This window comes from Pantherophis guttatus, chromosome 1, assembly GCF_059756535.1.
Source record: "Pantherophis guttatus breed Tessera chromosome 1, ASM5975653v1, whole genome shotgun sequence".
Classification (NCBI taxonomy): Eukaryota; Metazoa; Chordata; class Lepidosauria; order Squamata; family Colubridae; genus Pantherophis; species Pantherophis guttatus.
Genome location: NC_142063.1, coordinates 343,390,993 through 343,407,258, shown reverse-complemented (window position 1 = coordinate 343,407,258; position 16,266 = coordinate 343,390,993). Strand labels below are relative to the sequence as shown.

The following is a 16,266-nucleotide window of genomic DNA, read 5'->3' as shown; positions in this document are numbered from 1 at the left end:
GCAAAAATACATGAGTAGACCAGTGCCTGAAAAAATACATGAGTAGATCAGTGCCTGCAAAAATAAGTGGGTAGACCAGTGCCTGCAAAAATACATGAGTAGACCAGTGCCTGCAAAAATACATGAGTAGATCAGTGCCTGCAAAAATACATGGGTAGACCAGTGCCTGCAAAAATACATGAGTAGATCAGTGCCTGCAAAAATACATGGGTAGACCAGTGCCTGCAAAAATAAGTGGGTAGACCAGTGCCTGCAAAAATACATGAGTAGACCAGTGCCTGCAAAAATACATGAGTAGATCAGTGCCTGCAAAAATACATGGGTAGACCAGTGCCTGCAAAAATAAGTGGGTAGACCAGTGCCTGCAAAAATACATGAGTAGACCAGTGCCTGCAAAAATACATGAGTAGATCAGTGCCTGCAAAAATACATGGGTAGATCAGTGCCTGCAAAAAATAAATGAGTAGACCGGTAGACCAGCTCTGCAAACAGTTAAAAGCCTGGTAGACCAGTACCTCTGCTAAATCCTAAAGAATTGTCACATGACCATCAAGCCACGCCCACAAAATAAGCCACGCCCACAGAACCGGTAGTAAAAAAATTTTAGAACCCACCCCTGGCTGAAACCAGAAGTTCAGTAGCTGAAACTGGAAGTTTATTTTCAGGGGTTGCGGTCCAGGTGCGAAGCGCGAACGTGCACAAGTTCTCCCTTTTCGGCACTCGGTGTCAAAAATGTTCGCCATCACTGTTATAGAGCCATGATGGCGAACCTATGGCACGCGTGCCACATGTGGCATGTGAAGCTGTATCTATGGGCACGCGACTGCTGCCCTAGCTCAGCTCCAACGCACACATGTGTGCCGGCCAGCTGATTTTCGGGCCTTCCGGGCCCGCCAGAAGTTGGGAAACAGACCATTTCCTGCCTCCAGAGGGCCTCTGGGGGGGCGGGGAGGACGTTTTCACCCTCCCCAGGCTCCAAGGAAGCCTCTGGAGCCTGGGGAGGGTGAAAAACGTCCCTCCGGGCCCACCGGTAATCTTTTTGCCATTGCGTGCCAAAAGCATGGGGAGTGTGGGGGAGTCGTGCACGCATGTGCAGGGGGGCGAGGGGATTGAATTACGGGTATGGACACACGCACGCACGACACTCCACTCCCCCGTGGTCCCCCCGCTTTTGGCCCGCGACGGCAAAAGGGTTCGCCATCACTGTTATAGAGGATTCTAAGAATCGTTGTAAATTTTGCTATGGGTCGGAGAGGGCAGGTAAATGTACCTAGAATATAGAACATAGAATAATAGAATTGGAATCTCCAAACTTTCCTAAGAGGCCCTGCTGGGCAATGTTTCTCTTACTAACTTGCCTATCATGATGGATGTTATTGAGCAGTGTTTCTCAACCTTGGAAGCTTGAAGATGGGTGGACTTCAACTCCCAGAATCCCCCAGCCAGCGTTGCTGGCTGGGGGATTCTGGGAGTTGAAGTCCACCCATCTTCAAGCTTCCAAGGTTGAGAAACACTGTTATTGAGGGACGTTCTTGGATTTAGTTCAAAAAACCCCCTCCAACCCTTGGCTTCCATGGCTGTGGCTATTTTGACTGGAGCTTATGGGAGCTGTAGTCCAAGATCCTCTGAAGACATCCAGCTGTCCTTGCTCAGGTAGCCCGGGAGACATGCTGTCAAGCAGTGAATTTTTTTATTTTTTAAAAAAGAGTCAGTTTTGGCTGCTGCATGGAGTTGTACAGGACTCGGGCCAATAAATCATCTACAAAGCTTTTTGTGTTTGCAGCTTTCTCATTTTTAACAAAGTCTAATGGCTTGTGCTATTTCTTCTCTCGTACTCCCACTTCATTCCCTTCACAAAAGAAGTTAGGCCTGCAAGCTTTAAATCAGCTTTATTAGGGTTTTTATTTTGTTTTTTTTCATCCCTGCATTCCCTTTACTGGAGAGGAGCTCATTTAACATAATGGCTCTTAACTTCTGAGCAAATATACCTCCTAAACGAGACGAAGGGAACGAACTCTCCTTTGAGCAAGTTGCAGAAGATAATAGCCATAGGCACGTAGCTCCCGATTTCCAACGAGTTGCAAACAAAGATTATTTCTTGGTGATTCCCTCCATTATTATATGCTGGGGGAAAGTTCCCCTAAGGATACTGTACAACCTTGACTTTACACTCATTCTTTTAGTGACCGTTGGATTACAGGAGCACCGACAAAAGTGACTTACGGCTTTTCCACACTTACAACCGTTGCACCAGTGGTGAAATGTAAAATTTGTTACTACCGGTTCTGTGGGCGTGGCTTGGTGGTGGTGGGTAATATGACGGAGTGGCCGTGGCCAACTTTTTTTTTTTTAAACTTTTAAAACCATTTTTTCTACAACCTCTTCGGCTGAAGAGGTTGTAAAAAAAATGCTTTTAAAAGCCTCTGATGATCCCAGCTGAGCTGCGTGATCATCAGAGGCTTTTTTTTTTTTTTTACTTTTAAAAGCATTTTTTCGGCCAAAGAGGTTGTAGAAAAAATGCTTTTAAAAATAATTTAAAAAAAGCCTCTGATGATTGCACGGCTCAGCTGGGCAATGCGGGGGGGGGGGGCAGGGATTTTTTTTTTTTTAAAAAAATTGATTTATATGCCACCCTTCTCCGGAGACTCAGGGCGGCTTACAATGCACTAAGCAATAGCCTGCATCCTTTTGTATATTTATACAAAGTCAGCTTATTCCCCCCACAAACTGGGTCCTCATTTCACCTACCTTAGAAAGGATGGAAGGCTGAGTCAACCTTGAGCCTGGCGAGATTCGAACCTGCAGTAATTGCAGGCAGCTGTTCTTAATAACAGGGTGCTTTAGACCACTGTACTACCAAGGCTCATTTGGTAGTACAGAGCTCAGGAGGGCGTGTGGCCCTCCTGAGCTCTGCTTTCGCTGGCAGAGGGTTGCAGGAGGCTGCCGCAGCTGGAAATGGAGCTCGTGAGCTCGCTTTTGCTAATAGAGCACTCAGACCACCACCCGGCACCCCCAACACGAGTGATGTCGAGCTGGCCACATCCACCCTGGCCACGCCCCCAGCCCCGGGCCCACGAGTCAAGCACAACCCTGATGCAGTCCCTCAACAAAATCGAGTTTGACATCCCTGCTCTAGAAAGAGTGCAGAGAAGAGCAACCAAGAGGATGAGGGGACTGGAGGCTAAAACATATGAAGAACGGTTGCAGGAACTGGGAATGTCTACCCTGTTTCTCCCAAAATGAGACCTCCCCTGATAATAAGCCCAATCAGGCTTTTGAGCGCATGGCAATAAGGCCAAGCACTTATTTCAGGGTTCAAAAAAATATAAGACAGGGTCTTATTTTCGGGGATACACGGTAGTTTAATGAAAAGAAGGACCAGGGGAGACATGATAGCAGTCTTCCAGTATCTCAGGGGCTGCCCCAAAGAAGAGGGAGTCAAGCTATCCTCCAAAGCACCTGAAGGCAGGAGAAGAAGCAATGGGTGGAAACTAATCAAGGAGAGAAGCAACCTAGAACTAAGGAGGAATTTCCTAAAAGTGAGGACAATTAATCAGTGGAATGATTTGCCTTCAGAGGTTGTTGGTGCTTCATCACTGGAGGTTTTCAAGAAGAGATTGGACAACTATTTGTCTGAAGTAGTTTATAGGGTCTCCTGCTTGGGCAGGGGGTTGGACTAGAAGACCTCCAAGGTCCCTTCCAACTCTCTTGTTCTGTTCTATCCTATCCTATCCTATCCTATCCTATCCTATCCTATCCTATCCTATCCTATCCTATCCTATCCTATCCTATCCTATCTACAACCATGTTATACAAACTGCAGCGATTTGGCTAACAGCTGGAGCAAGAAAGGTCGTAAAGTGAGGCAAAACTCACGTAACAACTTAGCCACAGAAATTTTGGCTTCAGTTGTGGTCATAAGCGGAGGACTACCTCTCATATGAACAATGGAATTAAAATACCGTTTTTTGGTTTAGTTGTTTAGTTTCGTTTACTTTATTGTCATTGCACATGGTACAACGAAGTTAAATGCCGTCTTCAGTGTACAATTAAAACTGTAAAAATAAAAACACAAACATACATCCTTTACATTCTATATAATTTAAATTGAAAACCCCGATATTGTACTATACCGTAGTATTCAATACGGTTATTGTATTTTATACCGTATTATAAAGAAAAAAAAAACCTTATGCCAATGATTTAACAGTTTGTGTATCTATATTTTTCTTGACTGTACACCGCCTTGAGTCCTACGGAAGAAAGAAATATAATAAATAAATAAATAAATAAATAAATAAATAAATAAATAAATAAATAAATAAATAAATAAATATTTCTGTTCATGTTCCTTTTTTTTCCCCCCACACGTTGGAGAGGAACCGATGCAACCGAACCATACGTTGCTGGAGCCCCACTCCACAACAACACACGGCCTGCCATGTGCTTTCTTTCTCACGTGTCCACTTTTCTCTCTTTTTTCCCCCCCATTCAGGCATGCTCCTGGTCACAGCAGACACCCTGGGCCACGATTTCCACATCTTCCAAATCCTCACCCACCCCTGGTCATCTTCTCAAAGCGCCGTCCATCATTTGTACACGTTACACCGCGGAGAGACCGAAGCCAAAGTAAGTGGCCGAAGGGCCCCGGGGGAGTGGGGGGGCGGTGGGGAGAAGCAGGAGGCTTCTGTCTCAAATTGGCAAGGCAATCGGTGATTCGTCGTGGGTGTCCGTGAAAACTGCTGGCCTTGCAGTCAAGTCAGAGGAAGGCCACTTAGCAAAGGTTCATATGTTTCTGTAAACAATTCATCTGCTTGTGGTTTTCTTTCTTTTCTTTTTTTCTTTTTTTCTTTTTTTTAAACAAGAGGATAAAAGGCGGCTGAGTTCGATCTTAAATCAAGGAGCCAACAGTTTGCCAAATATTATGAGCCACGGTGGCGCAGTGGTTAGAATGCAGTACTGCAGGCTACTTCTGCTGACTGCCAGCTGACTGCAATTTGGCAGTTCAAATCTCACCAGGTCGACTCAGCCTTCCATCCTTTCCGAGGTTGGTCAAATGAGGACCCAGATTGTTGGGGGCAAGAGGCTGACTTTGTAAACTGCTTAGAGAGGGCTGTAAAGCACTGTAAAGAGGTACATAAGTCTAAGTGCTATTGCAGGCAAACTCTGCCCATTGTCAGGAGTTCGATCCTGACTGATTCAGGGTTGACTCAGCCTTCCATCCTTTCCGAGGTCGGTAAAATGAGGACCCAGATTGTTGGGGGAAAGATGCTGACTCTGCAAAACCGCTTAAAGAGGGCCGTAAAGCACTGCGAAGCGGTATATAAGTCTAAGGGCTATTGCTATTATGACCATTGCAGCATCTCCACAGTCACATGACCAAAATTCAGTTGTTTGGCAACTGGCTTGTATTTGTGATGGTTGCAACATCCCAAGGTCATGTGACCTCCATTTGCATCTTTCCCAGCCGGCTTCCGAAAAGCAAAGTCAATGGGAGAAGCTGGATTTGCTTAACAACCCTGTGAATCGCTTAACAACTGCAATGATTCGCTTAACAACTGTGGCAAAAAAAAAAGGTTATAAAATCAGACTTGACTCACTTTAACAACTGCCTTGCTTAGCAATGGAAATTCTGGTCCCAATTGTGGTCATAATTCAAGGATTACATACGACCCTTAATAGCATACATACCTTGTACAATGCAATATTGCTGTCGGTACAAAAGTAAGAAGAGATTAAATATTTGAAGGAAAAACATGGAGGGAATAACACAGTTGGAAGGGACCTTGGAGGTCTTCTAGTCCAACCCCCTGCTCAAGCAGGAGACCCTATAACATGTCAGAGAAATGGTTGTCCAATCTCTTCTTGAAAACCTCCAGTGGTGGAGCACCCATAACTTCTAATGGCAAGTTGTTCCACTGGTTAATTTTTCTCACTGTCAGAAAATTTCTCCTTATTCTGAGTTGCTTCTCTCCTTGGTTAGTTTCCATCCATTGCTTCTTGTCCTGCCTTCAGGGGCTTTGGAGAAGAGGTTGGCCCCCTCATATTGGTGGCAGCCCCTCAAATATTGGAAGACTGCTATCATGTCACCCCTATTTCCTTAACAGAATAACAGAGTTGGAAGGGACCTTAGAGGTCCTCTAGTCCAACCCACTGTTGTCCAATCTCATCTTGAAAACCTCCAGTGATGTGGAGCACCTACTATTTCTGGTGGCAAGCAGTTCCACCAATTAATTGTTCTCACAGTGAGAAAATTTCTTCTTGGTTCTAGGTTGCTTCTCTCCTTGATTAGTTTCCGTCCGTTCCTTCTTCTTCTCCCTTCCGGTGCTTTGGAGACTAGATGGACCCCCCCCTCTTCTTTGTGAAACCCCCTCAAATATTGGAAGACTGCTATCATGCCACTCCTAGTTCTGCTGTCATCCCTTACTGATGGTGTCATACATTGCAATCTGTACAAACCACTCTGTGGGAGTTAAGCCACACTGGGATCGTGTTAATTTCACTTCTGAACATTGCACTTCCGAAGTGCAGTAATACTTTCCTTTTGGCTATAAACCAGCTCTGAGTCTCCTTAGACTTCTCACGTTCTTCTCCCCCTCCCCCCAGTTGGAATTTTAACTCCCATAACCTGTGGGCAGCACAATGTTTGACCAGCTGGAAGGAGGCTGGTAATAACCTAAAGCTGTACAGAAGAGCCTTTTGTTTCAGAATTCAGTCCTAAAATACCCACTTGGGGAGGTTGAAAGCATTTCATGCTTTATTATATAAGATTTTTATTTCTTTTTGCTGTTTATAAGCTGCTGATCAAGATAATCCTCCGATAGGATAGGATAGGATAGGATAGAATATAGAATAGAATAAAATACAGAATATAGTTGTATATGGAAGGGAACGGAACGGAACAGAAGGTAGGGTAGGACAGGACAGGACAGGACAGGACAGGTCAGAATAGAGGACAGGACAGAACAGAACAGAACAGAACAGAACAGAAGGTAGGGTATGGTAGGGTAGGGTAGGACAGGACAGGACAGGACAGGACACAACACAACAGAACAGAACAGAACAGAACAGAACAGAGGACAAGATAGAACAGAACAGCACAGGAGTAGGATAGGGTAGGGTAGGGTAGAGTAGAGTAGAGTTAGAGTTAGAGTTAGAGTTAGAGTAGAGTAGAATAGAGTAGGGTAGAGCAGAGTAGAGTAGAGTAGAATCTGAATTGGAATAGGAATAGGAATAGGAATAGAATACAGTTGGAAGGGACCTTGTAGGTCATCCAGTCCAGCCCCCTGTTCAAGCAGGAGACCCTGTGCCATTTCTGACGGGTGGCTGTCCAGTCTCTTCTCGAAAGCCTCCGATGATGGAGCACCCACGACTTCTGAAGTTTTGTTATATTATTATATTCTGATTTCCTTCTGGGGGAATGTGCAGTAAATAAAGGTATAATCCTGTAAAGTCACAATTAAAACAAGGAAACAAGAGCAATAAGAGTCAGCCGTGAGAACCCCCCTCACAGTCAAAACAAAAGAAAGCAGAAACCAAAAACAGAACGATAAGAGGGTTTTTTAAAGCTCTGAAGTGAGGTACAAAATCCCAGAAGGAAGATCATTGATGTAGTAGGTAACGTAGAACCAAGTCTTCGACCTTCAGATTGTCTCCCTACTTAAGAAAGACTGTATATTACATGTTCAACTTTGGGTGAATTGGCATTTGAAAATGCCAATGGAAGAGAATACTTGTAGCTCTGGGCTTTCCGTGCTTGGTTGATTTCTTGCAGATCTTTCATTACCCAACTAGGTAACATCATCAGTCTAGAAGGGAAGATATGTTTACGTTCTGTTTATATTCAATTGGCTCGTCCTGCCAGTGTTAATGGCGGTGATCTTGGTGGTTCCTTGATCAGACTGATATTTACTGTTAGGTTGTTTGTCCTATAGAGATTCCCAGTCATCTAGGACATGGTTGTCCAAAGGTGCTTTTTTTCAAGAGGCCACTGGAATATCTGGGGTTTTTTTTGAAGACATTTCGCTTCAGACATGGGCTACCAATATAATAATTTTAAATTGGGGTATTTTAAATTTCTGGGATTTTAATTTGAGCCTAATCTTTTTAATGATTTTAAATTTTAATCGTTGTTTTGTTTTGTGTTTTTAAATAGGCTGTACACCGCCCTGAGTCCTTCGGGAGAAGGGCGGTATAGAAATAAAATTATTATTATTATTATTATTATTATTATTATTATTATTATTATTATTATTATTATTATTATTATTATTATTCTCATCCAAGGAGCTTCTTCAGCTCTGACAGGATGGTGGGGAACGGAAGGATTTATATTTCTTGCAAGTGGCTAGTCATTTGCATCCTTTTAGAGAGTCTTGGAGGCCGCTTGGAGGTTTGTCTCTGTCCTCAGAGTCACCTGAGTGGTGCAAATGGATGTGGAGCCTTCTTGGCTGCAGGTTGTTTGCAGACTACAGGAACCATTCGTGCTTCAGTTTGAGATGCAGACCATACAGACTCATCCCCAACAGCCTGCGCCTGTCACAAGGGGCAGAAGGCAGAAATCATCCTGCAGCCAAGAAGGCTCCATCCCCATTTGCACCACTCAGGTGACCCTGAGGGACACAGATAAACCTCCAAGTGGCCTCAACAACTCTCCAAAAGGATGCAAATGACCAGCTGTCTGCAAGGAGTATAAAATCCTTCCATTCCCCCACCATCCAATCAGAGCTGAAGAAGCTTCTTGGATGAGAAGTGAAACGTCTTCAAAGACAAACCAGAAAGTCCAGTTGCTTCTTTAAAAAGTTGCCCCTTGGGTGTTAGCTTGCTTATCTGAGTTGATAGTTCCTTGATTGAGATGCATTTACTTCTTGATAGTTTATTAGTTTGATTTTGATTTATTATTTATTAGTTTGATTTATAGGGTGGATTTGATTTAAATCGAGTTGATTTAAATCACAATTTAAATCATGATTTAAATCACTAGTAAAAAGGCTTGATTTAAATCAACTCGATTTAAGTAATAATTTTTAAAGAGCAACTGTCATCTCTGCTCCTCCTTTGACCCACTGTTGACTCTCCGATAGTCCCAGTGTTGCAGAATATACAGCCTCATGCTACATAACTAAGCTCCGTTTCATGCTGAATAAACTAAATTATTTATGTATCTTAAATAGAAAACTAGCTTAAGATAGATTTTTACCCCAAAAGTTTTTTATTAAAATAAATTTGATAAAAATCAAAAAAATCCGATTTAAATAAAAAAAAATCCGATTTAAATAAAAAAAAATCTTGATTTTTATCCACCCTGTATGTCGCCCTTCTCTGGAGACTCAGGGTGGCTTACAATGCGTTAAGCAATAGCCTTCATACTTTTGTATATACCTGCCCCCCCCCCAGCGGTGTTCTTTTTTATACAAAATCAGCTTATTGACCCCACATTCCGGGTTCTCATTTTACCTACCTCGAAAGGATGGAAGGCTGAGTCAACCTTGAGCCTGGTGAGATTTGAACTCTCACTAATTGCAGGCAGCTGGCAGCTAAATACTACTTTAACAGTAGTTTAGTTCACTGCACCACCAGGCTCCTGTTGGTGTAGTAGTAATCTGGTTGTTAATCTCTGTTTATCTGGGTGTTGATTGCTGGTGAAACGACAGAGTAAGCCACTAATTCATCAAAAGAGAGCAAACCCCACTCCCTGGTAACCCTGATGGCATTACCTTGTTGGGTCATGAAACGTCTTCAAGAAAACAACCAAGCTCAGAGGGCACCAAGGACAGCCTTTGAAAATGCTAGATTTGGGGTTGACCTCGTATATGAACAAGTCACCTTAAAAAAAAAAAAAAAACCCTGTTTATTGTTAGTGTTTGGTTTGGCTTTCTTTTTGTTACGCTGGTCGAGTCACAAGGTCCCTCTTGGCCAATCAGGAACATTTCGTGAACATCCTCATAAAGTCACTTGGGGCGAAGGAAGTCAGCTGAGGTTGCCTGCGCACAAGACAAAGGCAACGCGCGTCTGAAGGGAGGATGAAAAACCAACAAGGGGAAGGGAGATTTATTGGCCTGGGTTGACAAAAGTTACACGGTGGGTTTGGCTTGGTTCTAATTTATTTAAATGTATGCAATTTTAAGCTGGCTCAGACTCTGGAGCAGAAAGCAAACTTTATAACCATAACGGAGACAAACAACGGATTGCAAAAAAATGTCTGGAAAAAAAAAATAAATTAAAAATAAAATAACCCAGCCAGGTTGGCACCCTTGGGCACAAGGCATCGCCTGGATTTTACAGCCCCTTGGCATCCCGAAGTCGACTGAGAGCAAGGCCAAATTGGGGGGTTGGGGTTGCCAAGGCTACCCTATCATTTTGAACATTTCCGTAATTGCACGGGTGTGTTTTTAGCTCTTGCATGTTAACAGAGGTACCTCTATTTCGGCAGTGAGAAAAACAATGTCTGGAGAATCCTTTGTTCCCGAAAACTGCTTGCGTAAATTGCTCTTTGTTGTCGGAGGAGGGTTGTTGGTTTTTTTTTTTAAGGGTGGGTGTTCAGTCTGCAACCCCTTAGTTATCAGCCCTGGATTTTTCACGTTCCAAAAGCCTGTAATTCTTAGCCCTTCAAAGACGGATGTTATTTTAATTTCCATTTCTACTCAAAAATTAGGATTAGCGCTGCTTTACAAAGCCTCAGTAAGACCGCACTTGGAACGCTGCATCCAGTTTTGGTCGCCACAATAGAAAAAAGACGTTGAGACTCTGGAAAGCGTGTAGAGAAGATCAACCAAGAAGAATAGGGGACTAGAGGCTAAAACATATAAACAACAGTTGCAGGAATTGGGGATGTCTAGTCTAAGGAAGAGAAGGACTAAGGGAGGCATGATAGCATTCTTCTGTATTTGAGGGGCCGCCACGGAGAAGAGGGGATCAAGCTATCCTCCAAAGCACCTAAAGGCCAAACAAGGAATAATGGATGGAAACTAATCAAGGAGAGGAGCAATCTGGAATTAGGGAGAAATTTCCTAACAGTGAGAACAACTAACCAGTGGAACAGCTTGCCACCAGAACTTGTGGGTGCTCCATCACTGGAGGCTTTTAAGAAGAGATCGGACAACAATTTGCCTGAAATGGTATAGGGTCTCCTGCAGCGGTGGGTTTCGGATTATGTTACTACCGGTTCACCATGCGCACGCATGCTTGCTTTGTGCACCTGAGCACCTGGTCTGCATGCGCGCCTGCCTTCTGCGCATATGCTTTGCTTGTGCCCAGCCACAAAACGTGCCTAAATAGGTGGCACCTCCCAGGCTGTTCCTCCTGGCCTTCGGATGGAACCTGAGGCATTGCCAGAGAGGAGGGTCCTGGAGAGGGAGGCCTTGTCAGTTCCTCCCCATCACCTTCTGAGTCCTCTTCCTCTGTTAGGACAGGCTCGGGAGTCGGGGTCACAACAGATGATCAGGATGCCATCTGAAAACTTTGAACACTTTATTTTATATCAGGAAAAGACTAGAGCAGTGATGTCGCTCGGAAATCGCACGCACGCACGCACTCACTCATCAGGGCCACACTCCAGAAAAGCCGAACTTCCAGGTTCTAGCATGCTTGCTCGCCCGACGATCAGCTGACCAGCGCGCATGCGCAGGCCGGTTTTCAGCATTGCCACACGTGCAAAAGTATTGCGCTCTGGAAAAGCCAAACTTCCAGGTTCTAATGCACATACATGCCTGACGATCATCTGGCTGTTGCACATGTGCAGGCCAGTTTTTGGCACTGCCACGCACACGAAGATACCGTGCTCCGGAAAAGCTGAACTTCCAGGTTCTAGCGCGCATGCACACACGCCCATAGAGAGGGCCTACTCAGGGTGCCGTCGGCTAGACAGTGGCGGCTGGCGGCTCCCAGGAGTAGAGCCTTCTTGGTTGGGGCGCCCACCCTCTGGAATCAACTCCCCTTGGAGCTCCGACTAGTGCCTGACCTTCGCACCTTCCGCCGGGAATTAAAAACTTGGCTTTTCAAATCCCTTGACCTGGTCTGATGACGGGGTTTTAAGGGTTTTAATGGGTTAATTTTAAATTTTTTAGATTTTAGTCTTTATTTTTATTGTGGCTTGTGCTTTATTGTTGTGAGCCGCCCTGAGTCCATTGTGAGATAGGGTGGCATATAAGCCGAATAAAATAATAAAATAAAATAAAATAATAAAATAAAATAAATAAAATAAAATAAAATAAAATAAAATAAAATAAAATAAAATAAAATAAAATAAAATAAAATAAATAAAATAAAATAAAATAAAATAAAATAAAATAAAATAAAATAAAATAAAATAAAATAATAAAATAAAATAAAATAAAATAATAAAATAATAAAATAATAAAATAATAAAATAATAAAATAATAAAATAATAAAATAAAATAAATAAAATAAAATAAAATAAAATAAAATAAAATAAAATAAAATAATAAAATAAAATAAAAAATAAAATAAAATAATAAAATAAAATAAATAAAATAAATAAATAAATAAATAAATAAATAAATAAATAAATAAATAAATAAATAAAACACCTGACAATCAGCTGGCCAGCGCACATGCGCATATCGGTTTACGGCACTGCCACGCATGCAAAGGACAGCTGACCATCATGCATGCATGTGTGCCAGAAACCCAGAAGACAAACAGGCAAGCCTGCGCATGCCAGGCGATATGGCTTTGTGTGCAACTTTGGGCACGCGTGCCAAAGGTTTGCCATCACGCGACTAGAGAAATGCAGCTAGAGCAGCGGTGTCAAACTGGATTTCTTTGAGGGCCGGATCAGCATTGTAGTTCTCCTTCGTGGGCCACTGGGGGGACAGGTCGGGGGGTGGGAGACAAGACGGATGCTTCCTGCAGCACCCTGCTGGCCAAAACGGGGCATGGGGGGACGTGCGTGGGGGCCCCATGCCCCGTTTTGGCCAGCAAAGTGCTTCAGGAGGCTTTCCAAGCCAAAAATGAGTGCACGGGGGCCGCATGAGGCCCCCCCCCCATGCCCCATTTTCACTGCCAGAGACATCGCCGTCCGGCCCTTTGCTATTTCCAGATTTAAGCACCCCTCAGGCTGCATCCAGCCCACGGACCTTGAGTTTAACACCCCTGAGCTACCCTGTTTTCCTGAAAATAAGGCCCAACCGGAAAATAAGTCCTAGCATGATTTTTCAGGATGCTCGTAATATGATTCCTACCCCAAAAATAAGCCCCAGTTAAGATTGTCAGCCAGATGGGTGCATTTAGTACCGTATTTCCCCCCAAATAAGACCTAACCAGAAAATAAGCCCTAACGCGTCTTTTGGAGCAAAAATTAATATACGACCCGATCTTATTTTCGGGAAAACATGGTAGAGACTGGCTGAGCTGAGCCGAAATAAGACATCGCTGTTGCTTTTGAGTGACTGAGTCCAGCGGGAAAGTCCGTGGGCTTGGATTAAACCCCCGAACCACTCGTTGATATTTTCATGCTTTTATTTATTTATCCATCTATATATGTGAGGTAGGGGAGGTGACGCACTCCCTCCGCCCCCATATAACCCATTAGCCCTGCCAGCAAATCAATCTCCCCACTCCTGCTTTGGTGCCGCACGTCCGTTCGTCCGTCTCTTCTTCCCTTGGGTGTCGCCTTTCTTGTAATCGACATGGGAATAAAACTTTAAATAGCGGTTTCTCAGTGTACTCAGGCTTGTGTTACTCAATCGGTCTGTGATTACCCAAGTGTCCGTTTTCACTGATGTTTAACGGAAAAGGTGATTCTAAAATAGGCAGTGCCGTATGGGCCAAGGCGCGTCTTCGGTAATGCAGAGAAAAAGCCGGACGGTTTAAAAATAACATTTCCCGAATTCTTGATAGCTGATGCGCAGGGTTGTCGTTGTTGTTGTTTCTCTCTTTAAAGGGGTTTGAGCTAAGGGTTTTAATAACGGCCAAATTGCTTTAATTTATTTTAACGGTTTTTAATTTTTGTGATGGGTTTGTTTTAATATGGCTGTACCGCCCTGAGTCCTTCGGGAGAAGGGAGGTATAGAAATGTAATAAAATAAAATAAAATAAAATCAATCTCCCCCACCCCTGCAAAAAAAAAAAAAAAAATTAAAAAGGAAGCATTTACACCTGAAAATATCAGATGTGGCCCTGAGCTAATTTTTTCCGCAGCTTTTCAGAGGGACTCGGCTGAGAGCGTCAGTAAGTTACATCCCTTGACCTGGGTTGCGCATTGTGTCATCGGAATCCAACTATTCTAGAGGGCACAAGAAAAAGAAAAGGGTTAGGCTTTACAGATTGTTGCTCGTAGACCCACAGAAGATTACCTGAAATAGGGACATCTAGAACGAAACCTGCACAATGTCAGCCAGAGAGCATCAGTCTTGGCTATTTTGTCCTGGATATTTTGCAGAACATGTATGAAGTCAGAAACCACAGGCGCCCATTGACCCGAGTAGTTCCCTCTCTGGGGCAGATGCAAAGGTTGTGGGTTTTGTATGTGTTGACACACACGTGGGAAAGGATGGGACTTCAACTGTGTGGTCACAAATGCCAACTTGAGTCTTTCAACCTCCCTGGGGACATTCCTAAAGCCAGCTCTGTGCCCCCTTTTTTTCAATGTTTACTCGATTTATTTCTTTATATCCTGCCTTTATTATTTTTACAAATAACTCAAGGCGGCAAACATACCCAACACATTTTCCTCCTCCTGTTTTCCCCACAACAGCAAAAGTGTGAGGTGGGTTGGCTGAGAGAGAAAGACTGGCCCAAGGTCACCCAGTTGGTTTTCATGACTAAGGCAGAACTAGAATTCACCCTCTCCTAGTGAGTGGCCCAAAGTCACCCAACCAGCTTTGATGGCTAAGGCGGGACTAGAACTCACTGTCTCCTGGTGATTGGCCCAAAGTCACCCAGCTGGCTTTCATGTGTAAGGCGGGACTAGAACTCACCGTCTCCTGGTGATTGGCCCAAAGTCACCCAGCTGGCTTTCATGTGTAAGGCGGGACTAGAACTCACCATCTCCTGGTGATTGGCTCAAAGTCACCCAGCTGGCTTTCATTCCTCAGGCGGGAGTAGAACTCGCTGTCTCCTGGTGATTGGCCCAAAGTCACCCAGCTGGCTTTGATGTGTAAGGCGGGACTAGAACTTACCGTCTCCTGGTGATTGGCTCAAAGTCACCCAGCTGGCTTTCATTCCTAAGGCGGGACTAGAACTCGCTGTCTCCTGGTGATTGGTCCAAAATCACCCAGCTGACTTTCATGTGTAAGGCGGGACTAGAACTCACCGTCTCCTGGTGATTGGCCCAAAGTCACCCAGCTGGCTTTCATGTGTAAGGCGGGACTAGAACTCACCATCTCCTGGTGATTGGCCCAAAGTCACCCAGCTGACTTTCATGTGTAAGGCGGGACTAGAACTCACCGTCTCCTGGTGATTGGCCCAAAGTCACCCAGCTGACTTTCATGTCTAAGGCATGACTAGAACTCACTGTCTCCTGGTGATTGATCCAACTCACCCAGCCGGCTTTCATGGCTAAGGCGGGACTAGAATTCATGATCTCAAACTATCTCTCCATCTCCTGGTGATTAGTCCAGCTGGCCTTCATACCTAAGGTGGGACTAGAACTCACCATCTCCTGATTTTTAACCTGGTGCTTTAATGACTAGCTCAAACTAGCTTGCTTTCCCCTAAACCTGATACTTCCAACACTTTCTCTCTTTATTCAATCTCATTGGTCTGTGTACGTAAAAAAATGTGCATCCAAAAAGAAAATAACCAATCATTATATCAAAGAGGGTTTTACGTTCTGTAGGTGTCTTCTGCTGTGTAAAATCTAAGGAGGAGGAACATTTGAATTCTGAAGTGGAGATGAATTTGTAAAGGCTTTTTTTTTTTTTTTTTTGGTAAACCGACTCTCCATCACTGTGTTACCAGAAGCTGACATTTCTAGAGCAGTTTACAAATCAGGCAAAAGGATGAAATTCCAAACCAGCTACCTTTTCTCACTACTGTGCTTCTCAGGTTTGTTTATGGACACAGGATGTCTTCTTTTCATTTCGGAGCTGGCAGGTTATGCCACCTTTGATGCTCACACACACACACACACACACACACACACACACACGCCCTTCAACATAATGAAATCACAGAGAGGCCAAATTTTTTAAAAAAATGAAATGGGGGAATAAAGCAAAGAAGAAAGGTAGCCATGGGTGGGAGTTTTCCAGCTCTTGGAAATAAAACCTTGAAAAGAGTCTTGGCCTTCCTGCACAGGGAGA

At 43.9% G+C, this 16,266-nt stretch overlaps 1 protein-coding gene across 8 annotated transcripts in view; it reads left to right on the top strand.

Annotated features, from left to right (window-relative positions):
• The window catches only part of BCAS3 (BCAS3 microtubule associated cell migration factor), a 702,801-nt gene that overhangs the window by 192,163 nt on the left and 494,372 nt on the right, over positions 1 to 16,266 (top strand). For all 8 annotated transcript variants that reach the window (XM_087890109.1, XM_087890127.1, XM_087890106.1 and 5 more), the window contains exon 14: positions 4,496 to 4,629. In XM_087890109.1, the coding sequence (XP_087746235.1) occupies positions 4,496 to 4,629 (134 nt within the window). The remainder of the gene's footprint in view (positions 1 to 4,495; positions 4,630 to 16,266) is intronic.